This window comes from Molothrus ater, chromosome 8, assembly GCF_012460135.2.
Source record: "Molothrus ater isolate BHLD 08-10-18 breed brown headed cowbird chromosome 8, BPBGC_Mater_1.1, whole genome shotgun sequence".
NCBI classification, from domain to species: Eukaryota; Metazoa; Chordata; class Aves; order Passeriformes; family Icteridae; genus Molothrus; species Molothrus ater.
In genome coordinates, this window is record NC_050485.2 from 13,711,601 (window position 1) to 13,731,955 (window position 20,355).

General features: G+C 39.3%; 1 protein-coding gene across 1 annotated transcript in view; it reads right to left on the bottom strand.

The window, feature by feature from the left end:
- Positions 1-20,355, bottom strand: part of LOC118688059 (rap1 GTPase-GDP dissociation stimulator 1-like) — a 31,042-nt gene that overhangs the window by 3,994 nt on the left and 6,693 nt on the right. The window contains 8 exon segments of the mRNA XM_036385379.2: positions 3,421-3,546; positions 5,960-6,094; positions 10,075-10,218; positions 10,940-11,065; positions 12,195-12,323; positions 13,905-14,030; positions 14,163-14,285; positions 15,141-15,251. Of these exon segments, the coding sequence (XP_036241272.2) occupies positions 3,421-3,546; positions 5,960-6,094; positions 10,075-10,218; positions 10,940-11,065; positions 12,195-12,323; positions 13,905-14,030; positions 14,163-14,285; positions 15,141-15,251 (1,020 nt within the window).

Genomic DNA, 20,355 nt, shown 5'->3' on the forward strand with positions numbered 1-20,355 from the left:
GCATTCAAAATCAGATCCCTCAGTCTGTCTGCCACAGGAATGCCAATGTAGAAGTAACTGGCATGGTGGACCTGTGTTCAGCAACCTCCAAGAACTCTAATTGAAGCACTGAGCTTCTTTTAAAAGATCTTGGAAATATTTTCCAAAGGAATCGTGCAGGGGAAGGACAAAATAAGCTGTGTCAATAGATCTATTGTTTTAAAGGGGCTGCTGAAGTAGGGCTTAAAATAAGCAGCTTTCTGTCTTTGAAAACAAGTATTCTGTTGTGATACTTCAGGAGACCCATCCCTTTCCCACTTGGCTTTTGGCACTTGCACTTTGAGCCCTGCACAAATGTAAGTGTGGGCTCTGGGTGTGACAGTGGTCACTGGGGTCTTATGTTGAAGGAAGAGATGAGAATTTTGACTGTATGTTCAGAAGGCTTGATTTATTATTATAGATATTGCACTAAAACTATACTAAAAAGAATAGAAGGCAAAGGTTTCATCTCAGAAGGTTAGCTAAGCTAAGAATAGAAAAGACAAGAATGACAACAAAGGCAGCTGCCTCAGACTCTCTGAGCTAGCTATGCTGTGGTTGGCTATTAATTACAAACAAGCACATGAGACTAATCACAGATGGACTTGTTGCATTCTACAGCAGCAGATAACCATTGTTTACATTTTGTTCCTGAAGCCTCTCAGCTTCTCAGGAAGAAAAAATCTCAAGAAAAAGATTTTCACAAAAAGATGTCTGCAACACTCTGGGGAGCCTATTCATACTGTTTCGGTGATAATTCATTTTGGTGATAATTCATTACTGTTGGTAGTGTGGGAAGCCAAGGCTTAGTACAGAATGGCAGCATGTCAGTAATTGGATGGCCTGAGTCTGAAGAATGTGTGTTGAACCATGTATAAGGCATTATCAGAAATTCCCCTTACTGTGTAAGAGCCTTTTAATTTGCATTCCCCTGCATTTCAGGAACCCTATCTCAAGACTTGCTAGAAATATTTGTGTCTGTGGTTGACATTTGAAAAAAACCTCACTAGATAACTTGTCCTAGGAAGTGGAACTCTAATTATGTGAACATCTGTAAGTGAAGGGTTACAGATAGATTTGATAGAAGCACCACCCTGCTCCTGTTCCTTTACCTGTCCCTTTCTCTGTACACTGCATTTCTTTTGAGATAGGCTGGAAGAATCAGATGGAGCATGTACTAGAAGGTCCATGTCAATAAACCCATGATGACTCTGGATATTTTCCAGAAGCTGTAAGTCAGCCCATGCTCTGTCTGTTTTGGGGGAGGGAGGTGGGGAAGTGTCCACACTTGCTTTTTAATTTGTCCAGTATGCTAAGGAACAATCCACATTTCAAAATCCCACCAGGAATCTGGGAGCTTATAGCCTAGCTGGCATACTTTGTTTTGAGACAAGAGTTACTGGGTATTGCAGAGCTACCTTCATGTTATCTCCTGTAACACAAAACTTGTTTCTAGTCAGATGTTCCTTGTTAGTCTGCAGAGATCACAGTAATCCAGCTTAGTACAGGATGTTGAATTAAGAGGCTGGAGGATGGAACCAGTTTGAGATTTGTGGCAGAGGCAGTTTCTTTACTCAGTTTGACAGGCAGTAGAGCTCTTTGAGATAAACTCCACTTAGTTACTCTTAACAGGAAGATCTTTTAACTTATAATTTATTCAAATTTGTCATTTTATAAGGTTGAACTTTCAGTTGTGCTGAAAGTCCTTTGGCTACTGAAGTGCACAAATTATTCTGCTCCTCTGAGGCCGAATGGTGGCAAGAGCCAGGAGTTCACATCTCTTTAGAGTAATGAAGCTGACGGATCTGCCTGCAGTTTTCTGTGGTTAGCAAGAAACCTGCCTCTTCTAGTCTGTGAGCCTCAGCATGCCTGCTGATAGTCAGAGTAATGAATTTATACTAGATAAGGCAATTAACTAATTTAGTGTGGACTTCTTAGTAGATATGTGTTCATAAGAGTTTCAGGCTGAGTTAATTAAAGGCAATGTTAGCTCATGGGTAAACAGAAGAGAAGGTAAATACAAGTGGGAGAATTGTGTGTTCATCATAAGTGGGAATGGATAAACATTGAGTCTCCTACATATTTTATTCTACTTTGCAGTTTGATAATTAATTTGTTTCAGATTCAGCAGTTGTACCTTCTGCCAAATTCTAACTTTGTATTAGGGCTGGTAAATAACATTTTGAAAGATAATTTAGTGTTTGATAATTTAGATCTATGTTACTGCAATGTCTCAATTTTAAATGTTTATTGCCTTGTCACAATTGAGATATGACTTTGGAGAAATGACCTTACAATGACTTCTTCAAAGCCTCAGAACAAGAAGATGCTAGGTTTCTATGTGTCTTCCAATGTTTAATTCCTACCACAGTGAAATGTAAGTGCTTTTCACTGGATTGGAAGTAGTGCAAATTAATAGGACTAGATCTAAATTTTCTATCATGCATGTTAATTTGATGAAAGATGCAAATAGTTCTCATATTAAGTGGTGTCTGCAGTAGTGCAATGGAGTGTAGCAGAGTGAGGTTTTATCCTCTTCCAAATAACTAATGAAGTATGTCTGTAATTGTCCTACATCAGTTATCACTTCCCATCACAAAATGGTCATAACTATTCTAGTTTTAACTTATGTTATTCCTGCATATCAAGGAATCAGTACTGATTAGTGCTGTAGAGCAGCTGCTCTGGCAATGTGAAAGACCATACCAAACCACACCCTTGTTTTGTGTCACTGTCTGGTAAGAGCTAAGTAAGCCCAAGGATAAATTAAGATATTGAAGTATATCTTAATGTAATTCCAACGTTGTATTTTGAGAAACATGCACAATGATGTGCATGGAAAGATTATTGTTGCTTTTGCATACCCCCCTCTGTGTTAAACTGAATGAAGTTCAAGTAGATAATCCAATACATTAACATGAAAAGTAAGTTCAACATTTGAGCCACATCAGCAAGATAAAACGGGCAACATTTATAGAAAGGCTGGTAGAAATTAATTTCTCCTGCCTTGTTCCTCCCCAGCTTCCTTTATTCCTTTTGTGTTCTCTAGTTCTTTATTGATTTGCTGTCCTGTGATTTGACATTAAAATCCATCTCTTTTTCATCAGACTCCTGCCTTGCTGCTGCATCTGGTGAAAAACATCTTCTTTTTAGGCCTTTGCCCGTTTTCACTGACTGCTACAGATTTGTTCCATGTGGTTTGTTTCTCAACCACCTCTGAGGCTAACTGGGGCAGTCTGGAAAGCGTGCAGCCTCTGGCAATAATCTCTGCTGGAAGCTCTCCAGATGGAGTGGAATTGGGTTAGCAGGACACTCAGCCTGTAGCCTAGCACAGCCTGTTTTGCAGGGGGAGGGAGGAGGGGAGCTCAGGGCTGATGTCAGTGAGCACTGGCAGGTGCCTACCTTGACCATCTGCTAGTGTCCGTAATGTCCCCAGGAGTCTGAACTGCACAGGAGGGCTCTCTGACCTTAGCAGCGCCTCGATCCGCTCGGCAACACCTTCCTCCAACATCTGACCCTTGCTGACAACTACAAAATGGGAAAGAGGGGTTGATGTGAGGCTCAGTAATGGCACAAACATCTGAAAATGTAGATATGACACAACTGTTGTGAATTGTGTGCTGTGTTAGGCTTCTAGTGAAAAGTCCAACTTGTTAGTGAGCTCAGAAATTAAATCAGGGCTACCTGATTGCTTAGACTTGTTTTTTGGGCTAAAGCTTTCATAGGAACTGCTCTTGGGTAGTTTTGGTCACTTTTGGTCTTAGCCCTGCCCAGAACAAAGTACATAAACCACAGCATTGTTGGTTGTTTCTCTTCCTTTTTCTAGTTGTAATAGATTGTCCACCCACTTGGGCAGTTGCTGGAGGAAGCCTGTTCTGTGCTAGCTCACTTTAACTGAACTGGGGGCAGAAGTGATTTACTCAGCCATATTTCTTGGGAATCGATTTTCTTTTTGTATTTGAGCTCACTGATGCCCTGTTGTTCAAGCCTTTGTTTCTGTGCTTTCCTCTCCTCGTTTTTGTGTCTTTGCTCCAGTGGTTGGTGCAGTAAATCCCTTGTAATAATCAGAAGCTTGTCTGCAAGGAGTCTTAATACTGCTTAACTGTGCTACCAAAAGCTGCTTCCTCCAGAGCAATTTTTTTCTATCTTCTGCATATATGATTGGGGGAGTGGTGAGGAAGACTGGACAGTGAAATGAGGGAATTAACTGTTATATCCCTCATCCTTTTATTGGGCAAATGGAGAAGCACAGTCTATTAGGTAACTTGCTCTTAATGTTCTTGTTCTTCAGTGGCACAGACTGACTCCTTTTACTAGATCATAATGACTTCTTAATTTTTTATAAGCATCTGTTATCTTTTAAGATCAATGCTTGAACTGAAGAGTTTTCTATGTCTATTTCCAAGTGTTCACCCATATTTAATTCATGTCTATGGATTTGCACTCAGTGTCTCTCATTTTTCTTTTTCAGGTAGCAGATTATATTGTTCAAAGGGATAGAGTTTGTGTTTCTAGAAGTGTTTTTGTTAGAGAATACCTAACAGGTATTACAGATAAATTACAGATATTTTTATGAATTGATAACGAAAAGTATATTGTAGGAATAGCATTTTAAGTGTCCACACACTTGGACACATCTAAAATGGTTTGTAATAATAACTTGAACAGAAGAGATAATCAAAATGCTGTATATTGGTGTAGCCAGATTTCTTCTCACAGAGAAAAGCAAGGCAATCTTCCCAAGAATATTTCTGAGATTCACATTCTCTGAACCTCAGGGAAAGGAAAAACAATTCTTATCTCATTTGCTGTGCCTGTATTTGTGCAAATGTAGAATGCAATATGGAGATTGTTTACCCAGAGTGATGGTGTTTTGTTTCCTTGGCCTATCGGGGCCAAGCGTGTGTGTGTGTGTGTTGGGCCTGTCGGTCAGCAGACACAAGATGCTGTGCAGTGGAGTGCAGTTGAGTGCTTGGCAGATTCAGTTTAGATGTAATCTAATATAGTATAGAATAATATAGCATAATAAAGTAATTAATTAGCCTTCTGATAAGATGGAGTCAGATGCATCATTCTCTGCCTGCATCACTCTCGGGGGTGAAAATATCCACTATATATTGGTATTTTACAACTGAGTTGAGCTTTTTAAAATCCAACTTTAAAGAACAATAAGATTTACTAATTCTGTGTAAATGAATATTAGCTTTATAGAAGAGAAAGTTAGACATCCTTACCAGGTGTCTCCACCCCATTCTCTGTATTTTAAGCTAGGAACCCTGTTCTGATTTTTGTTTCATCTTGAGCTGCTGTGTGCTATTAATATGAAAGTACTTCAGCAGCTGGTAATGAGATTACACTTTATGATATTTAAACTCTTTATGTACATGAGGAATTGTGGTGATGTTCACAGGGGTCCCAGGAAAAGGGAAGAGATAAGGCTCTGACTCCATGTTTCAGAAGGCTGGTTTATTATTTTATGATATATATATATTATATTAAAACTATACTAAAATAATAGAAGAAATAATTTAATCAGAAGGCTTGCAAAGAATAGAAGTGGAATGGAACGATAACAAAAGCTTGTGACTCAGAGTCTGAGCCAGCTGTGATTGGCCATTAGTTAGAAACAACCACATGAGACCAATCACAGATGCACCTGTTGCATTCCACAGCAGCAGATAACCATTGTTTACATTTTGTTCCTGAGGCCTCTCGGCTTCTCAGGAGAAAAAATCCGAAGGAAAGGATTTTTCGTAAAATGTGTCTATGGCAAGGAATTCCTGGTGAATTATTCAAATATATGTTTCTGCAGGGGAGGGGGGAAGGTTGATTGCCCCTCAAACCACAAGGGCCTGGCCCTGATGATGGGACAGGGCTGCAGGGATGCCCTGTGTGTACAGAGGATGGCAGTAGGGCGAGTCAGGGGTGTCCAGCTGTGCACCTGGAACAGCGAGGCTCTGCAGGGCGCTGAGCGCAGCCTGTTGGACAGAGGTGTCCCTGCTCCGCACGTGCTTCTCCAGCAGGTCCAGGAGCTGGTGGATCACCCCCAGCTGGAACAGCCGCAGGCAGTTCCCATCTGGAGAGAGGCAGAACCAAGCAGGTGAGAGAGGTAAGAAACAATGATGCAAATTCAGTCTTTGCCTTGACTGTTTTCATGTCTTGCTAAGATCAAGACTATGGCTTTTGCATTGTTTATTGCAACCTTCAGCTCTTTAGAGAGAAGTGAGCATCAGCTACCTGTAAACTGATGCTGACACAGACTCCAGTGGAGCTTAGCTTGAGAGAGCTTTCAAGGGACAATCACAATTTGTCAAATTCAAAACTATAGGTTCCCCAGTGCCCTTTTTTTTCCCTCAGTGCTGCTGCATTTTCTACTATACGTGTAGAATACCAGTGGCATTTTCCATTTCTCACCAGGACAGTTTTAATGCTTCTTTAATTTTGCTATTCTACTGGTTTAACACTATTGTGAAACCAGGGATCTTACCCACCAATGGTAAATCTGATTACTAGTTCTGTACTGCTGTTATTTGTTTTTCATGAGATAAGTTGTCATTAATGACTCCTTGAAAGAATTAGAGCTAGATTTTTCTTGCCTCTTGAGAAACCCATTTTCTGAAATGAGAAGTCTATTTGTTTTGCACTCACATGAAGCTCAGAAAATGAGTTGACCTGGAGAGATCTGGTTTATTAAATCCCAGTGAAAGAGCAGATTTGTACATTCCAAAAAAACGACCACTTTTGCCCAGCAATGCTCTGCAGTATTTTGTCATTGCATGTCTGGATCTCTCCTCTTGTCTTTGAGGTGGCAGCTTTGTTTTCAGAACCTGTTCAGCTCACCTTGTTAGGAAATGAGAAGGTTCTGCCAAAGAGCAAAAGGAAGCCTTCTATGCTACAGATTGCATCCTTTCTGAAGGAAGTCTTTTGAAGATGCCATTTGGAAAATAACTTTATTTTGCTTTATGCAGTTTCTTATGCCTCAAGAGAAGTATATGCCTGACACACATGAACATCTCCTTATTGTGTGCTTTTACCTTGTGAAAGCTGTATTTTAAAAATGGCAAAACAGTGTGAACACTAAATAGAAAGACATATTCACCTGGAATAAAGAGTTATCCGTGGAACTGTACACACCTCATGCAAATACATGGTCTGGCCAAAAGTAGCTCTAGTACTTTGCTGCAGTAATAAGCAGATGGGACTCAGTTTCTTCATGCAGAAAAGCCAAATGTTACAGCTCATTTTGGTACAGTTTTCAAGAGCTCATGTCTAACTCTAATTGGTTCATGACTTTCTTTCCCCTCAATTAATTAGTTAGAAAATGCCTGTGTGTGTATGTGTAAGACACTCTCTTTACCCAGGTGTTTACATATTTTCTTTGTGGATTCTCATGGGATAGACTCTTTGTTTTTTGCAGGTGCAAATGGTTCTCTTACCAGAATAGTTAGTTTTGCTAACAGCTTCACATTCCTCCAATTCTTTCTTATGGGAGCTTAGAGGCTTATCTGATAATTCAGCAGAGCAAGGCCTGATTTTATAAGGCCTTTCTTTTGTAATTTCTCTACCTGTATACAACAGTACTTCTCATGGTTCTAACTGAATTTACAGACTGAGGTGTACAGACTTCTAATTTTTGTATGTATAGCATGTTAAAAGGGCCTCAGTAGTTTTAACACTTTTGATGGTTTGGATGTTATTTCCACCTCAAAGTCATAGACATTTCTGTTGTCTTTTGAATGAGTGCCTATTATTTTTTTCATCTCTTAACATTTCACTTAGTAGCCTGCTTTTCCTCTGTATTCTTATATATGTTAGATCAGAATTTGTCAAATGCTTGTAAAACATAGTTGGATATTTTCATGAGAGAACTGTCAGTCTGTGAAATAGTTAGGATTCTACTCACACAGAAATCTTTTGATACCATTTTATGCATACATTCTGATGGGTTTGCTTGTCATTCTTCAAGTGTTCTCTTGCCTAGTTCTAATCTTTGGAGATCAGAGTATGTGAGGAAAATTGCCCAGTCCTCTTTAAAAGCAGGTTCCATAGAAATAGGTCACCTCTTTTGGTCAGATAAAATTCTACAGGGGAAATATTTTCATCTTCATATAGACTAACCTTAATTGAACTTAATTTTTCTCCTCCCCCACCTCTCAAACTGAAGAATGTCAGAACATTTTTTTTTTTCCCCTCATGTAGTAAAGTGCAAATAGGCAGAGCCCATTAGTGGTTACCTTGCTTTGATTGTCACAGAACTCCAAATTGCTTTTTTCTCCTATGGAGTTTTTGCTTGGATAGCAGCAGAACATTCAATTTAATGGCTCATAGTTAAAGTCTGATAGGAACAGCTACTTTTCATAGCTGCAAAAGCTGTCTGTCATCTTTTTCACTGCCTGGAAGTCATTTGATGCTGAGAACAGATTTCCATAGGATTTTTTTTCTCTCAGATTAAAAACTGTGCATACATCAGTGGCACACACTGAGGCATGAGAGGGATTATTCACTTCTTCCACATGAAATATCTCATGCTGTTGTGGGGAAGATGGGGGGAGAAGAGTGAGTGACAAAGCAAGCCATTGAGCTGAGTAAATTGAAATAGCCAGTTCAAGGCACTGGGGGCACTTGTGTGGCCTTTGGAGAGCCCTGATGCACAATGGCTGATTCAGAGCAAGGTTAAGAGGCAAGGAAGAAAGGGACTCCAGAAAGGTTGTGAGGTGAGGTGAAGAGATGTGTGGGTGATAGGTTGATTTAAAAAAAAAAACAAAACAACATTCAGATGTGAGGGATTTTTTTCTAATAATTAAGCACCTATTAATGCAGAAAGTTGAGCAATTTTGTTAATTGAGTTTGAAGCCAATACAGTAGCTATCAGTGAGATAGGACAGGAAGTGTGGGGTGGGGGCATATCTTTGGCTGACTGATAGAGCACAGCATGCTTTCCAGGAGTCTGCTCAGAAGAATATCTCTTTCTCTCTGCAGAGTATAAAGGCTCATTGCTTTTTATAATAGGAAATGAAAGATAAAATGGCTTATCTTGAGATTTCTTCCCATCTCAATGTCTGAGTAACCCTCCCTTCCTAAAAGTGATTTAAAACATAAAACAGCAGTAACTTTGTGGATTTTTTTGTTTGGGCTTTTTGTTTGTTTGGGGGTTTTTCTGTGTGTTTTTGGTGTTTTTTGGTGTGCGAGGTTTTTTTTTGGCATCTGTTTGGTTTTTTATTTCTAACAAATATATTTGCCCTTAAGTATTTCCAGAGTCTCCTCTCTAATAAAGTGTGGCTCAGAAAAAAAATTGCAAAGGCTTGCATACTTGATCACCCTTTTTTTTACAATTATGCCCCCACATTATTTTAGTATCAGTAGCATCTGTAACTTAAAAGTATGCAAGTCTCTAGTCTGCAGAACAGAAAGTAACTATTTCAGAACCAGGGAGTAGTGAAATCTGGTAGTGTTGGTTTCTCTGCACTCACAAACAGTAGCTTTGCATCTTTGAAAGGTAGAGAATAACCAACCTTACCATCTCTTTTGTAAAATTAGCAATAAGCCTTGCCCAGTCTTGGTACCTGCAAGTGTCTAGATGTGGTGCAAGTAGCTGTGTTCTAAGAGATGATGCCTTAGCCCTTAGCAAAATAGAGAATATCTCATATCTGATTATAAGTAACCCCCAAACTGAACTGTTCTATCAGTCAGTGATGACTTAGTTTGATGTTAAGGTTAATAACTGAAGACCTTTATATTGTTGATTGCTTTGGGGTTGAGGGTGGTGGCATGCAGTCTAAGTGGCCAGTTCTTGATATTTTATTTTTTAATTCATATTGCCCAAAATACGGGATAGCTGTTATATAAACTAAGTTACTGCTAGGCACAAGCACTGGGCTAGGCTATAGAAATGAAAAGTGTCATGCCTGAGAAGAATTCCTGCAAGGATGATAAAAGGGATTGTGAATAGGTCTCTGTTTAAGTAAAAGAAACCAACAGAAATGGAAACTCTTCTGCTAAAGAGACTTTTGGATGTTGATTCTTTATGTACCTGGCCTGTAATATTCCCCTTTTTACCTCCAAGGAGCAGAGAGACAATGAGATCTGATGCAGCCTTCACAATGCATGTATCTTCAGCCTGGGAACTGCCTTGGAGCCTCAGCAGGATCTCAGACAGCACCTCTGGCACACCTGCATCCACCAACTGCACTTTCAGAGCATCTGTAGAGGTCACAGTAAAAGCACATTAAAAGCTGCTTATCTCTTTGTGGAAGCATTTCAAGCAAGAAAGCTAAATCCTTGAACTTTAGCCAGTTGTTTTTCAGGTGCAGTCACTGTTATGGTTTTGTTTGTAACAGCTTTCTGGAGCAAGGATGACACTGAGGCAGAATGAGCAAAGCTTTCTGCATTGGTCTTTGACATGTCTTGTGTTGCCAGTCATGAACATTCATGTTTTTAAAATCTGTGCCAGATATCTAGATATTTTTAGTGGAACAGTGTCAGTGCTTGTTGCACTGCTGCTAAGATTATCCATCTTCACAGAGTCACAGAATATTCTGAGCTGGAAGAGATCCACAAGGAGCAGCGAGTCCAGCAGTTACGTAAGTGGCCCAAACAGGGATTGAACTGGTACCCGGTTGTTCTGATCTTTAAAATGAAAAAAATCATCTGTGTTGCTGCTTTCCTCTTACCCACCATGGAGAGTAAGTGTGAATCTGCTGTCTTTTGGATCTACTGAAGTGCAGTGGAATGGTTCTCTCTCCTTCCTTTCTTTGTTTTCTCACATGTTTGGGCCAGGTTCTCGCATGTTCTAGGGGCTTATTTCTCCTGAAAGCATTGCTGGTTCTGTTAGCAGGATCCCATGGCAAACTTGGAACCCAGAGCTTAAACCATTACAATACCCAGTCTCCCCCTGTTCCACCCAGACCAAAAGGAGCCTTACCATTTTCTGCAAGTGCTTGCAGGACTTCAAAGACAATTTCTAACCTCTCATGGCTCTCTGCTCTCCTCAGCTGTTTCACCAGTTGTTCTGCAACTTTTGTCATGCTTAGAGCTTCCTTGGCTGAATCTGTGTTTGTGATAAAGTCAGGATTTTGAATTTTTATTTGATTAAATGTTTAAAGATATCTCCCTATGATCTGAAGTGATTAGACACTGTCTTTGAAGGCTTTTTCTGTTTCTGTAGACTCTTGTTTCTTTGGACAGCACAGAGACAGCAAAACTCTATCGCTTCTCCCCCACAAGTTCTTTAACTCTTTCTCTGTAATTTCTGTAGACCTCACAGGTGTCAAATTAATCCTGGCTAAATTTCACTGACTCGTAGAAGTCCATCTGTAGTATGATTATTTAATATAACAATTGGCACATGTCAGTTTGCTGTAGCAGTATATTTTTTGCCTTGATTAGGTGCTTCTAGTCTTACTGCCATCCTAAGCATCTGCAAGATGTATGTTAGCAAAGCTTGCCACTCTTTGACATAAAATACATTTCAATTAAATATGGTATTAAAAAGTATAACAGATATAACAAGGACAGATTTCTTTAGGGAATGTGACAGTGTGATATCCTGTCCCCTTCCATGCATATACCCCTAAATGCAGGAAGCAGTAGATGAAATTTTAGCCAGACCATATATATAGAGAGTAGTAATAACTTTGTACTTGGTCTTTTTCTTCCATTACTACTCACAACTTGTGTAAAGTAGGGCAAATATATTTTAAATTAGTGGAGATGCTTTTGCTTTGAAAATTGTGTAAATGAAGATGGAAGCTGTTTTAGTAAGGTATAGAAACTTAATTATTAAATAGAAATTAAATTTTAATAAACAAGCTTTAAATCTGAAGTAGTTGAAACTGTCAATTTATCATGTGAAGTTATGCCATCTCTTCATTTGAGGTCAAAAGCTGGCTGTTAAACTTAATTGTTTTGATGTAGTATAAATGATTGCTGATACTCCATAAAAGAAATAACTCCATAGTTATTTCTCCAATCCAGATACTGTGGCCAGTTCCTGATTAGACATCAGCAGTGTTTTAAAAACAAAGCCCAGACACCAGCCCTACCCCATCCCAGAAACAAAGCAGGAAACAAACAAAGCCCACAAAGCTGTGGGCATGGAAAGGCAGTGACAGTGTGGAGATATTTTGCTCTAAGATGCAGAAACCTAAAAAAAAAACTTTAAAAAAGACCTTACTTACCAAGGTCTGCCAGATTGTACAAGGCCAATAGAGCAACGTGGACAAGTGGTTCACTCTCTGCATAGTCAGTTAATATTCGAACCAGTGATGGGATCACTCCAACCTTCACCAGCTCTTCCTGAAGGCTGCCTGGTCAATGGAGCAAAGGTGTTAGAGGTGGTTAAATCAGGAACTGATGAAATCAGTGGAAAGGGTCCAACTGAGATGCTTAGCACCAAGGTACTCTGGTTCTTTCTCACACTGTTAGAACTTGTAAAGCTTTTGGTGGTGACTCCAGGCTAATATGAGTGGAGGAAATGCAAGTTTGGGACAGGTTTTGCTAAACCTCCTGGTTTGACTTTGACTTAAGGTATCAAGCCACTGTCTCCATCCACATGTGCTTGTTGAGGAAAACCCTGATAACTGTTTTCTTTCTGTTTGCAGTTTGTTTTGTAGTGAATGAAAGCTTAATATCTGAAGATTTTGAGGGTGCCGAGAACTGTAAGATACAAAGTTGGTCAGTGATGGTCGCTTAACAGCACAATGGCACTGCTTTTGCAGCAGTGTCTTGCTGAGAGCTGGGCTGCTGCTTGGGCGACAGAGTGCATGGCAGACACCAGGAAGGCTCTGGGGCTATTGTAGCGCAGGCAGTTGGAATTCAAACAGGGAATTGGTGAAGTTAATTTTTCTTCTCTTTGATGCATTTATTACTGTGTTAGCAATAGGATTTATTAAAGCATGTCACAGTTGTCTTGGCAAATCTGTGCTGAGTCTGTGCTCTGCCAGAAGGGAAGCAGATGTGCAGGATGGCCATATGCTGCAGCAGTGCTGTGTACAGGAGTTACATGAGCTGGGAATGTAACTTTAGGGAACAGCTTTTTTAAACTATTGTGTAATTCCCTGACAAATACATGTAACTCGCAGGGAGCTTAGTGGAATCTATACCAGGTACCTATCATGCTTGGATTTCATAAGAACAGTGAAGGAGGCAAACCCACAGATTTCTAAGTAAAGTTGTGCAGATCCACACTAGAAGGATTAGAGAAGATAGGCTGAAGGCAGAGATATGAGATACTGGGTGAAAATTTCCATGTTACTTTCAGTATACAGTAAATATTTTGGGCAGTCTGGGAGTTAAAGGTAAAAAAAAATCTTAAACTGTTTTGGGCAAGTAAATGAAAATTGTTTAACTTTTGAGCCTAGCTAGTAAGCTGGTATCCAGGGAATTTGGAACACCAAGATCTCCTGCATGCAAGCAGTGGTGCTCAGAGAAGGCTATTCCTTGCATAGATAAATATCTCAGTGTGTTAGGAAAAAAGAGATTAAAAAAATACTTTTTAAACAAGTGCTTTGCTTTTTAGATGTTCTTATTACTTTGGAAGAAGACCAAGCTATTCGGGATTTGGACCCAAGGCAACTCTGCAAAATTGGTTAAGATATGTGTGATGCTCTGCTCCTCTTGTGCTTTCAAAGCAGTTCTGACAGAGATGTGCCACTTGAAGTCAAAAATGTAGGGGGGAATCCCAGAGTTCAGGCAGTGCTTGGGGTGCATTCAGCCCAGTGTCTGTGAGCTCTGTGAATTGCATACCTAATTGGAGGCTGAGGTGCATGATATGCTCAGGACTCATAAAGTTATTATGAGTTCCAGGTTGCAATGCCTTTTAAAATAAAGCCCTTTAAAGTAATGCCTCAGAGGCAGGGAAGAGCAGATTGCCTCCAGAGGATACCTACGGTTATCGTAGCAGATGCGGCCAATGGCCCTCCCAGCGTGCAGCAGCATTTCTTGGTCTGTGCTCTCCAGCAATGGTATCAGTGCTAGAACCAAATCTGCTTCAATACATGGTATCTTCATTTCCTCTGTGTAGATAAGAGAGGGAATGAAACAATTGCAATAGCAACAGCTGGTAGCTGTGAAACAAAGTTCAAGAGTGAAAAGATGAAGCTGATGTGCTCTAAGATGCCTTGCAGTAATATTTGAGCATGACTTACCACTTTTGGCTATCTCTGAGAGCATGTGGGCTGCTTTCACTGCACATCGTGGATTGCCCTTCAGGATTTTTGCCAAAGTTGGGAAGATCCCACTCCCTCTGAGTAGGTGGAAGGACCTCTGCTCTGCAGTGATAAGAGTGTTAGCAGTACCTGCAGTAGGATTGCAGCTGTTTTATTCACATGTTTCTTTGTTTCCTAGAGTTCTTAGTGGGTATCTGTGGGATCCAAGCTTCCAATTTAACAAGGTCCTTAAAGGCTGTCTGAGTCTGAATGTATGGGCACAGTCATCTGCTTCAATTGCAGCAAGTGTGGTTCCAGCTGATTACTCTGCTTCATGCTGAATTGAAGCAGGGGGTGGCCAGGCAAAGAAGAAAACAGTTTCATCTTCTCTGACTATAAAAGGATGCCTGCATAAGGCATGGGAAGTCAGGGATTAAGATGCTATTCCTGAGGCATGGCCTAGCAATTAATTCTGTAGGTAGGCACAATATCTTTTATTAGACTAGCAATTAGAACAGACAATTCCCTTAGCCTTTTTTCATCAAAAATATGGCCAGCTGGCCTGAAGATGGTAAATCACCATCTGCCAGGAGACTCAAATAAATGCAGGTTGATGTCATTTTAGGAGAATGTGCAAAGGCTTAAGGGACTCTTGAATGAGTAGACTAGAAACTACTTTTAAAATGCCTGACCTGATAGGGTCACCCTAAATTAATCCTAGGAGTTTGTAATAAATAGAATATTAAACCTGGAACTTCCCTGGAGCTTTTGGTATTTTAGTGATCAGAAACTTTATCTGGTCACAGGTAATTTTGTGAGTTTTATACAGAGAGAAAAGAAAGCAACACAGCCTGAGGACAGCTATAGTTCCAGCAGCAATCACTTCTTGAAATAGAGATTATCACAATAAACAAAACCTGCCATGAATTCTTTTGAATTGTGCAAATGGTTAATTGGTGATCCAGAGTGATACTTAACTATCTTCAGTAATAGCCAGGAGAATCCCATTCAAACTTTCAAGGATCTGATCTTCAGCTTCTGTGTCATCTCCACAAAGCCCAAGGTATTCCAGGTGCTTATTCAGGGTTTCTAAACAGAATGGGATAGAAAACTTTGGTGAGCCAGCATGGAAAATATCGAGTTCCTTGTGGTAGTTCTTTTCAATACTAATGTCTTAATATAAAATAATTTCCTGAGGGTTCAAGATCTAAATATGCTCATTTATTCCAAGAGCATGAGGTCAAAGGTGGGGTCACTTCTCAGCACACAGCTCTTGTGCAGGCATAAACATGCAGGGATAAATTCTATCTGGAAACAGAAATTAACAAATAATAACTGTGGCAGAGTTTGAGGTGGGGAGGAGAGAGGAGTGATTACAGGACCCACATCAGGCCTGTCATTTCTAAATACCTGTTTATCATAAAGAAAATACTTGCAACTCAACAATTTACTGTGGCAGTAAATTGTTGATTGGCCAGTAGCAGCCCCTGAAAGGATGCAAGAAACAGATGGGCTAAAATACTTCTCCCTTTGTTTCTGGCAACTTTGGCCTTTAGAAACATATTAAGTAAATACTTAATATTTACACCAATATATATCTAATACATGTTGATCAACTTTTATTTGGATTTTTTTTCCCTATATAAATGAATTCATAATTTTAATCTCCACATCACAAAGTTTTACTGTTGTAAGTGGAAGATAGTTCCCTTTGTTTTAAAATATTTACCAAAAAGGTCAAAGTTAATGGCCTTTGAGTTGCTGTCATAAGAGAAAGGAATTATCCTTCACTATTAGCTCTTCCATGTCTGTCATAATCAGATGGATTTTGATTATTGTCCTCTTTGTAATTACTCTGTCAATATGCTTAGTATTTACAGAAAATCTGCTATTTCTAGGTCATTTATGAATATATTGAATTGCACAGGTTCCACCAAAGGTAACCTCTAATAATTTTGCCTTTCTATTGTAAATGCAGCCTTTATTCAGCTCTTCAGACTTCATCAGATAATCATCTCTCATATCCCAAGATAACTTAGCTAAAGGTTATTGAAAGGTTTGTAGAAATTGAAATGCATTAACAGTATCTCCTTTATTGACCTTCTTACTGGCTGCTAAAAAATATGTTCAGAGACAGGTTGAAACAGGTAGTGGAGGTGAACCTCCACAAAAGTCAGAGAGACTAACCTTTTTCCTCATGTCTGTGTTTAGCATCTCTGTGCTTTACTATAATCCTACAATTGACTTGTGCAGAGATCAGACTTCTGCGTGTTAATTTCCCACATTCCTTGCAACTGTTTTTGTAAACTCATCCCATTCTTACTGCTTCCAACTTGATTAATGCTGTTGTTGATCTCAGTGCTGTTCTGCATGTCACAGTTAATGATGTAATCAATCATCTTTTAATCTCTAATAAACTCTGTAGTATCAGAACCAATTCTGACAGTTGGTTACCATTTATTTTATTGTTTTGTTAGGAATTTTCTGTCCTTTTAATATGAAGATTCCTCCATCTGCTTTCTAGAACAAAAAGACCTCGAGTGGCTGCAATTAATGTAAGAAATATTGCTGGAAATCTGATGTCTTAAGCAGTTAATCTTTAGGATATAATGTAGAATGTTACCAAAACTGTAGTAAAATAGCATTTCTGCTTTACAAATGGTATCATTGAAAATGCTGGCTCATGAATCATGCCTCAGAAATTATTTTATGAGGATTAATAATTGGTCACTTATTTTTGTTTGGTGAACTCGCTATATTCTCTGTCCCTAATGTATCCATTAATTAATGTGAGATTTTTTTTAAAATGAAAACCCACAAATTCAGTGCATACAGGAATTTACCTCTGAGGAACAGAAGTGTCCTGAGCTGTTTTGAAAAGAGGATGAGGTAAAGGGAGTTGAAGTAGAACATAATTGAAAGCTGTTACTACCTATTAGGAAGAAAAATTATTTGGCTTAAAAAATTAAAACCATGTACTTAAAAACAGATTTGCTTTTGTTCTTTAAAGAAGCTGCCATCTCCAGAAAAATAGCTGAATTCATCAGGTCCAGTTCTCTTGCCAAAATTTGCTGAATAAATAATTTTGTGTAAATGAAGTACAGTAGAATGCAGCTTTTTTACACAAAAACAGAAAAAAACCCAAACCACCTGAGCCACCTGACAGTTGAATCAGGTTTGATCTTAAAGATCTAGTGGGAGTGGGCAGAAGGCTACAGCTGCTGGTTGAGCAACATGAAATAAATTAGAAGCCTGTGAGACTGAATTATCTACTGAATTCTGCTATCATCTTATCAAGACCCAGAGTGTGTTGGCATTTGACTTCTAGCACTGTGCTCTCTAATTAGAGCAATAGTGATGTTTGCAAATACATTGCTAAAATATTTCTAATGAGGATCTATAAAGCTATGGAAAGGCAGGATTTCTTAAGATGGAGGAGGTTGTTTTACAAATAACAGGGGACAGTCTATACTGGTCAGTACAGTGGTAACTAGAAATCTGGATGCTTTGTCATTTCTCCAGAAAACAGATAATAGAATAGCACCATATGCATGATGACAGACAAAGTCCTCGTACAACACCCCTCTGGTTTTGGTCTTTGGTATTTTGAAATGAGTAGTATGAGTGGTGGCTGACTGAACAGTTACTTCTAAAAGCGTCACAGAAAGCAGCATTTAACTATAAGAGTATTAAAATACTGAACCTTTTTCTCAGGGACTCAGAATTTTATCATGCTTGTTATTCATAAAAACTTGATTAGCATAACCAGCTTGGGACTGGTTCCTCAATACTCCTTGTGTTTAAGGCCATGCTTCTGCAGGGACAGTGAAGCCGACACTTAAGACAGTTATTTATGTGAAAAAGCAGTACAACATATACAGATTGTGACTAAAACTAACCAGAAAACGGAATTTATATCTGCTTTGTGAAAAATTCTGTGGTGCTGACATCTTGTTTCATCCCATGCTGGAATAGATTGTTGGCACAGTGGAGCTAGAGGCAAACCAGAAGGATGTGTTTCAGGTTTTTTGCAGCAGTGGTTCTTGGCCAGCCGGGGCTGCGTGGCGGGGAGCCAGGCTGGAAGGGTGCCAGCCAGGCCAGCCAGCTGCTCACACAGCAGGGACTGCCCGCCCCCCTGGCCTCTGAGGAGGCTTTTAGCAGAATAAACATGTTCTGAAGGAATACTATTCGTTCTCTTGAATCAGCATTTTTGCTAGAATATCACTCACCAGCTTTAGTGATTCACCGTAGAAGAGAGGGAAATGGGCACTCATTGCCTGCAGGGCCTGAGTTTAGAAATCTCTTGAGACTGAGGTACAAAAGGACTTTTTCTTGAGCTGAAGGCATAGATTATTAATTCACACATAAATCTGTACATAAGATACTGAGTTAGAGACAGAGGAACTGGGCTTTTGCTGTGGGAGTTGGCTTTTGACCATCCTAATGAGAGCAGAGACAATAGTGCAGAAACGTGCTGTAGCACAGCAACTTCATGAGGCTTCTGGAGTGGGGAAAGAGCCATGAGGAGTGAGCTCTTTGGATCCCTTGAACCACTGCTGTGTCAATTCTCAGTGCTAGTTTTTCACCTATCAAGTCCTCAGGGAGTGAGAGAATCCCATACATCTCCCTCTTTCAGCAACTGATTTTGCCCCTTCTAAAGCAGCAATGGCTTCTGATTTTTTTTTCTTTTTATAGCCACTCCCATGTGTAGAAATGATTTTCTCTTTTTTTTTTTTCTAGAGGAAGTATAGATTCTATACTTGAATATAAATGCTTCTCATGGTATTACTTATTGTTATTTGGGTCTTGAGCAGTGTGAGGTCAGTATAAGCCAATTTGAGGGCCTGAAAGAACTTAATCCAGTCAAATGCCTTGTGTTTTGCTGCCTCATCCTTCAGTAATTTCACATACTGAACTTATTCTTCTGTCACTTAGTATATTTTAGAAGGTTCTTCCATGGGTTATTATAATCAGCATTATTCAAAGCAGAAAAACAAGATAATGTGTTTTTCCAGAGTATAAAGATGAGGTAGTTACACTAGAGGTCTATTTAGCTTTGTGTAGTGTCTCTGGTAATAGATGATTAAAGAACGGTACAAGCAGACACTATATATCCTTTCCCAGGTATGCTTTCTTAACTTAGTCATCAATTCCACAGGGATCATCTTTGGTGGAAGTTTCATGTTGTTTAAATGCACTTAAATTCATTAAAGTATTTATGTTAAATTTGTTTGTAATTTAGCTTGCAGAACATGGACTACAGATAAGTGCCACAAAATAACTTGGATTGAGAGAGAAAATAACTAATTATTGTTTTTTTCTTGTTTAAATTGTCATTTCTTGAATGTAGTTTTTGGTAAATTTATTGTCTCACCAGGGCAGGAAACCTAAGTCTCTATTTTGAGGTATCCTGTGTAACAGCTGAGGGATGAAGATTAGGACTGAGAAACTCCTAGAGTTCTGCAGCTCAAGAATAGCTGAAAAGCCTAAGATGTAGCCTGAAGAAACTAAAATTTCAACTCATAATACTGCAAAATAGCTGATAGGTCTGTCTAGCAATATAATTAAAACAAAGCAAAAGTAATAGTTGACCGGCATTCATGTTAGGGTGGCAGCCTGCAAAATCATGTAGCTGCAAGTCTCCATCTTCTCACAGCATTTTTTAATGCTCTTGCCTGAAATAGATAAAATAATTCCTGGTTTGTTGTGGCATGTCTTAAATGAACCTATGGTAATAAATGTACCTGTGTGCTGAGTAGAAGTATTACTGTATAGTAGTCAAAATAAAGCTCCAGGTCTCCTTGCCTGGGAATATGATATTGAATTTGTTTCATATGAGACATAAAGGTGTAAACTGGGGATGGAGAAGTCCAGGAGGGCTGATGAGTGTATGTGTGTTCAGAGCAAATAAGGCCTGTAAGGTCAAGCACATTGCTGCTGGCTGTGAGTGCTGCAGCTCCATGATTGTAGCATTTTGCTGTAACCAAGGGTAGCAAAAGCTGCTGCTTTTGATTTTGTTACCAGGGAGGGGAGGAGAAAGATACAATTCAATCCAAGGCAAGATTTTTTTTTTTTTTTAATTTCTCCAGTGGTGAATTATTGTATTTCATCTCTAGAAAGTCATGCAACTGTTTTGGGACTGGGCTGACTTACATTCTTTCTAATAGAGCTATCTTATCTTGGTACATGAAGT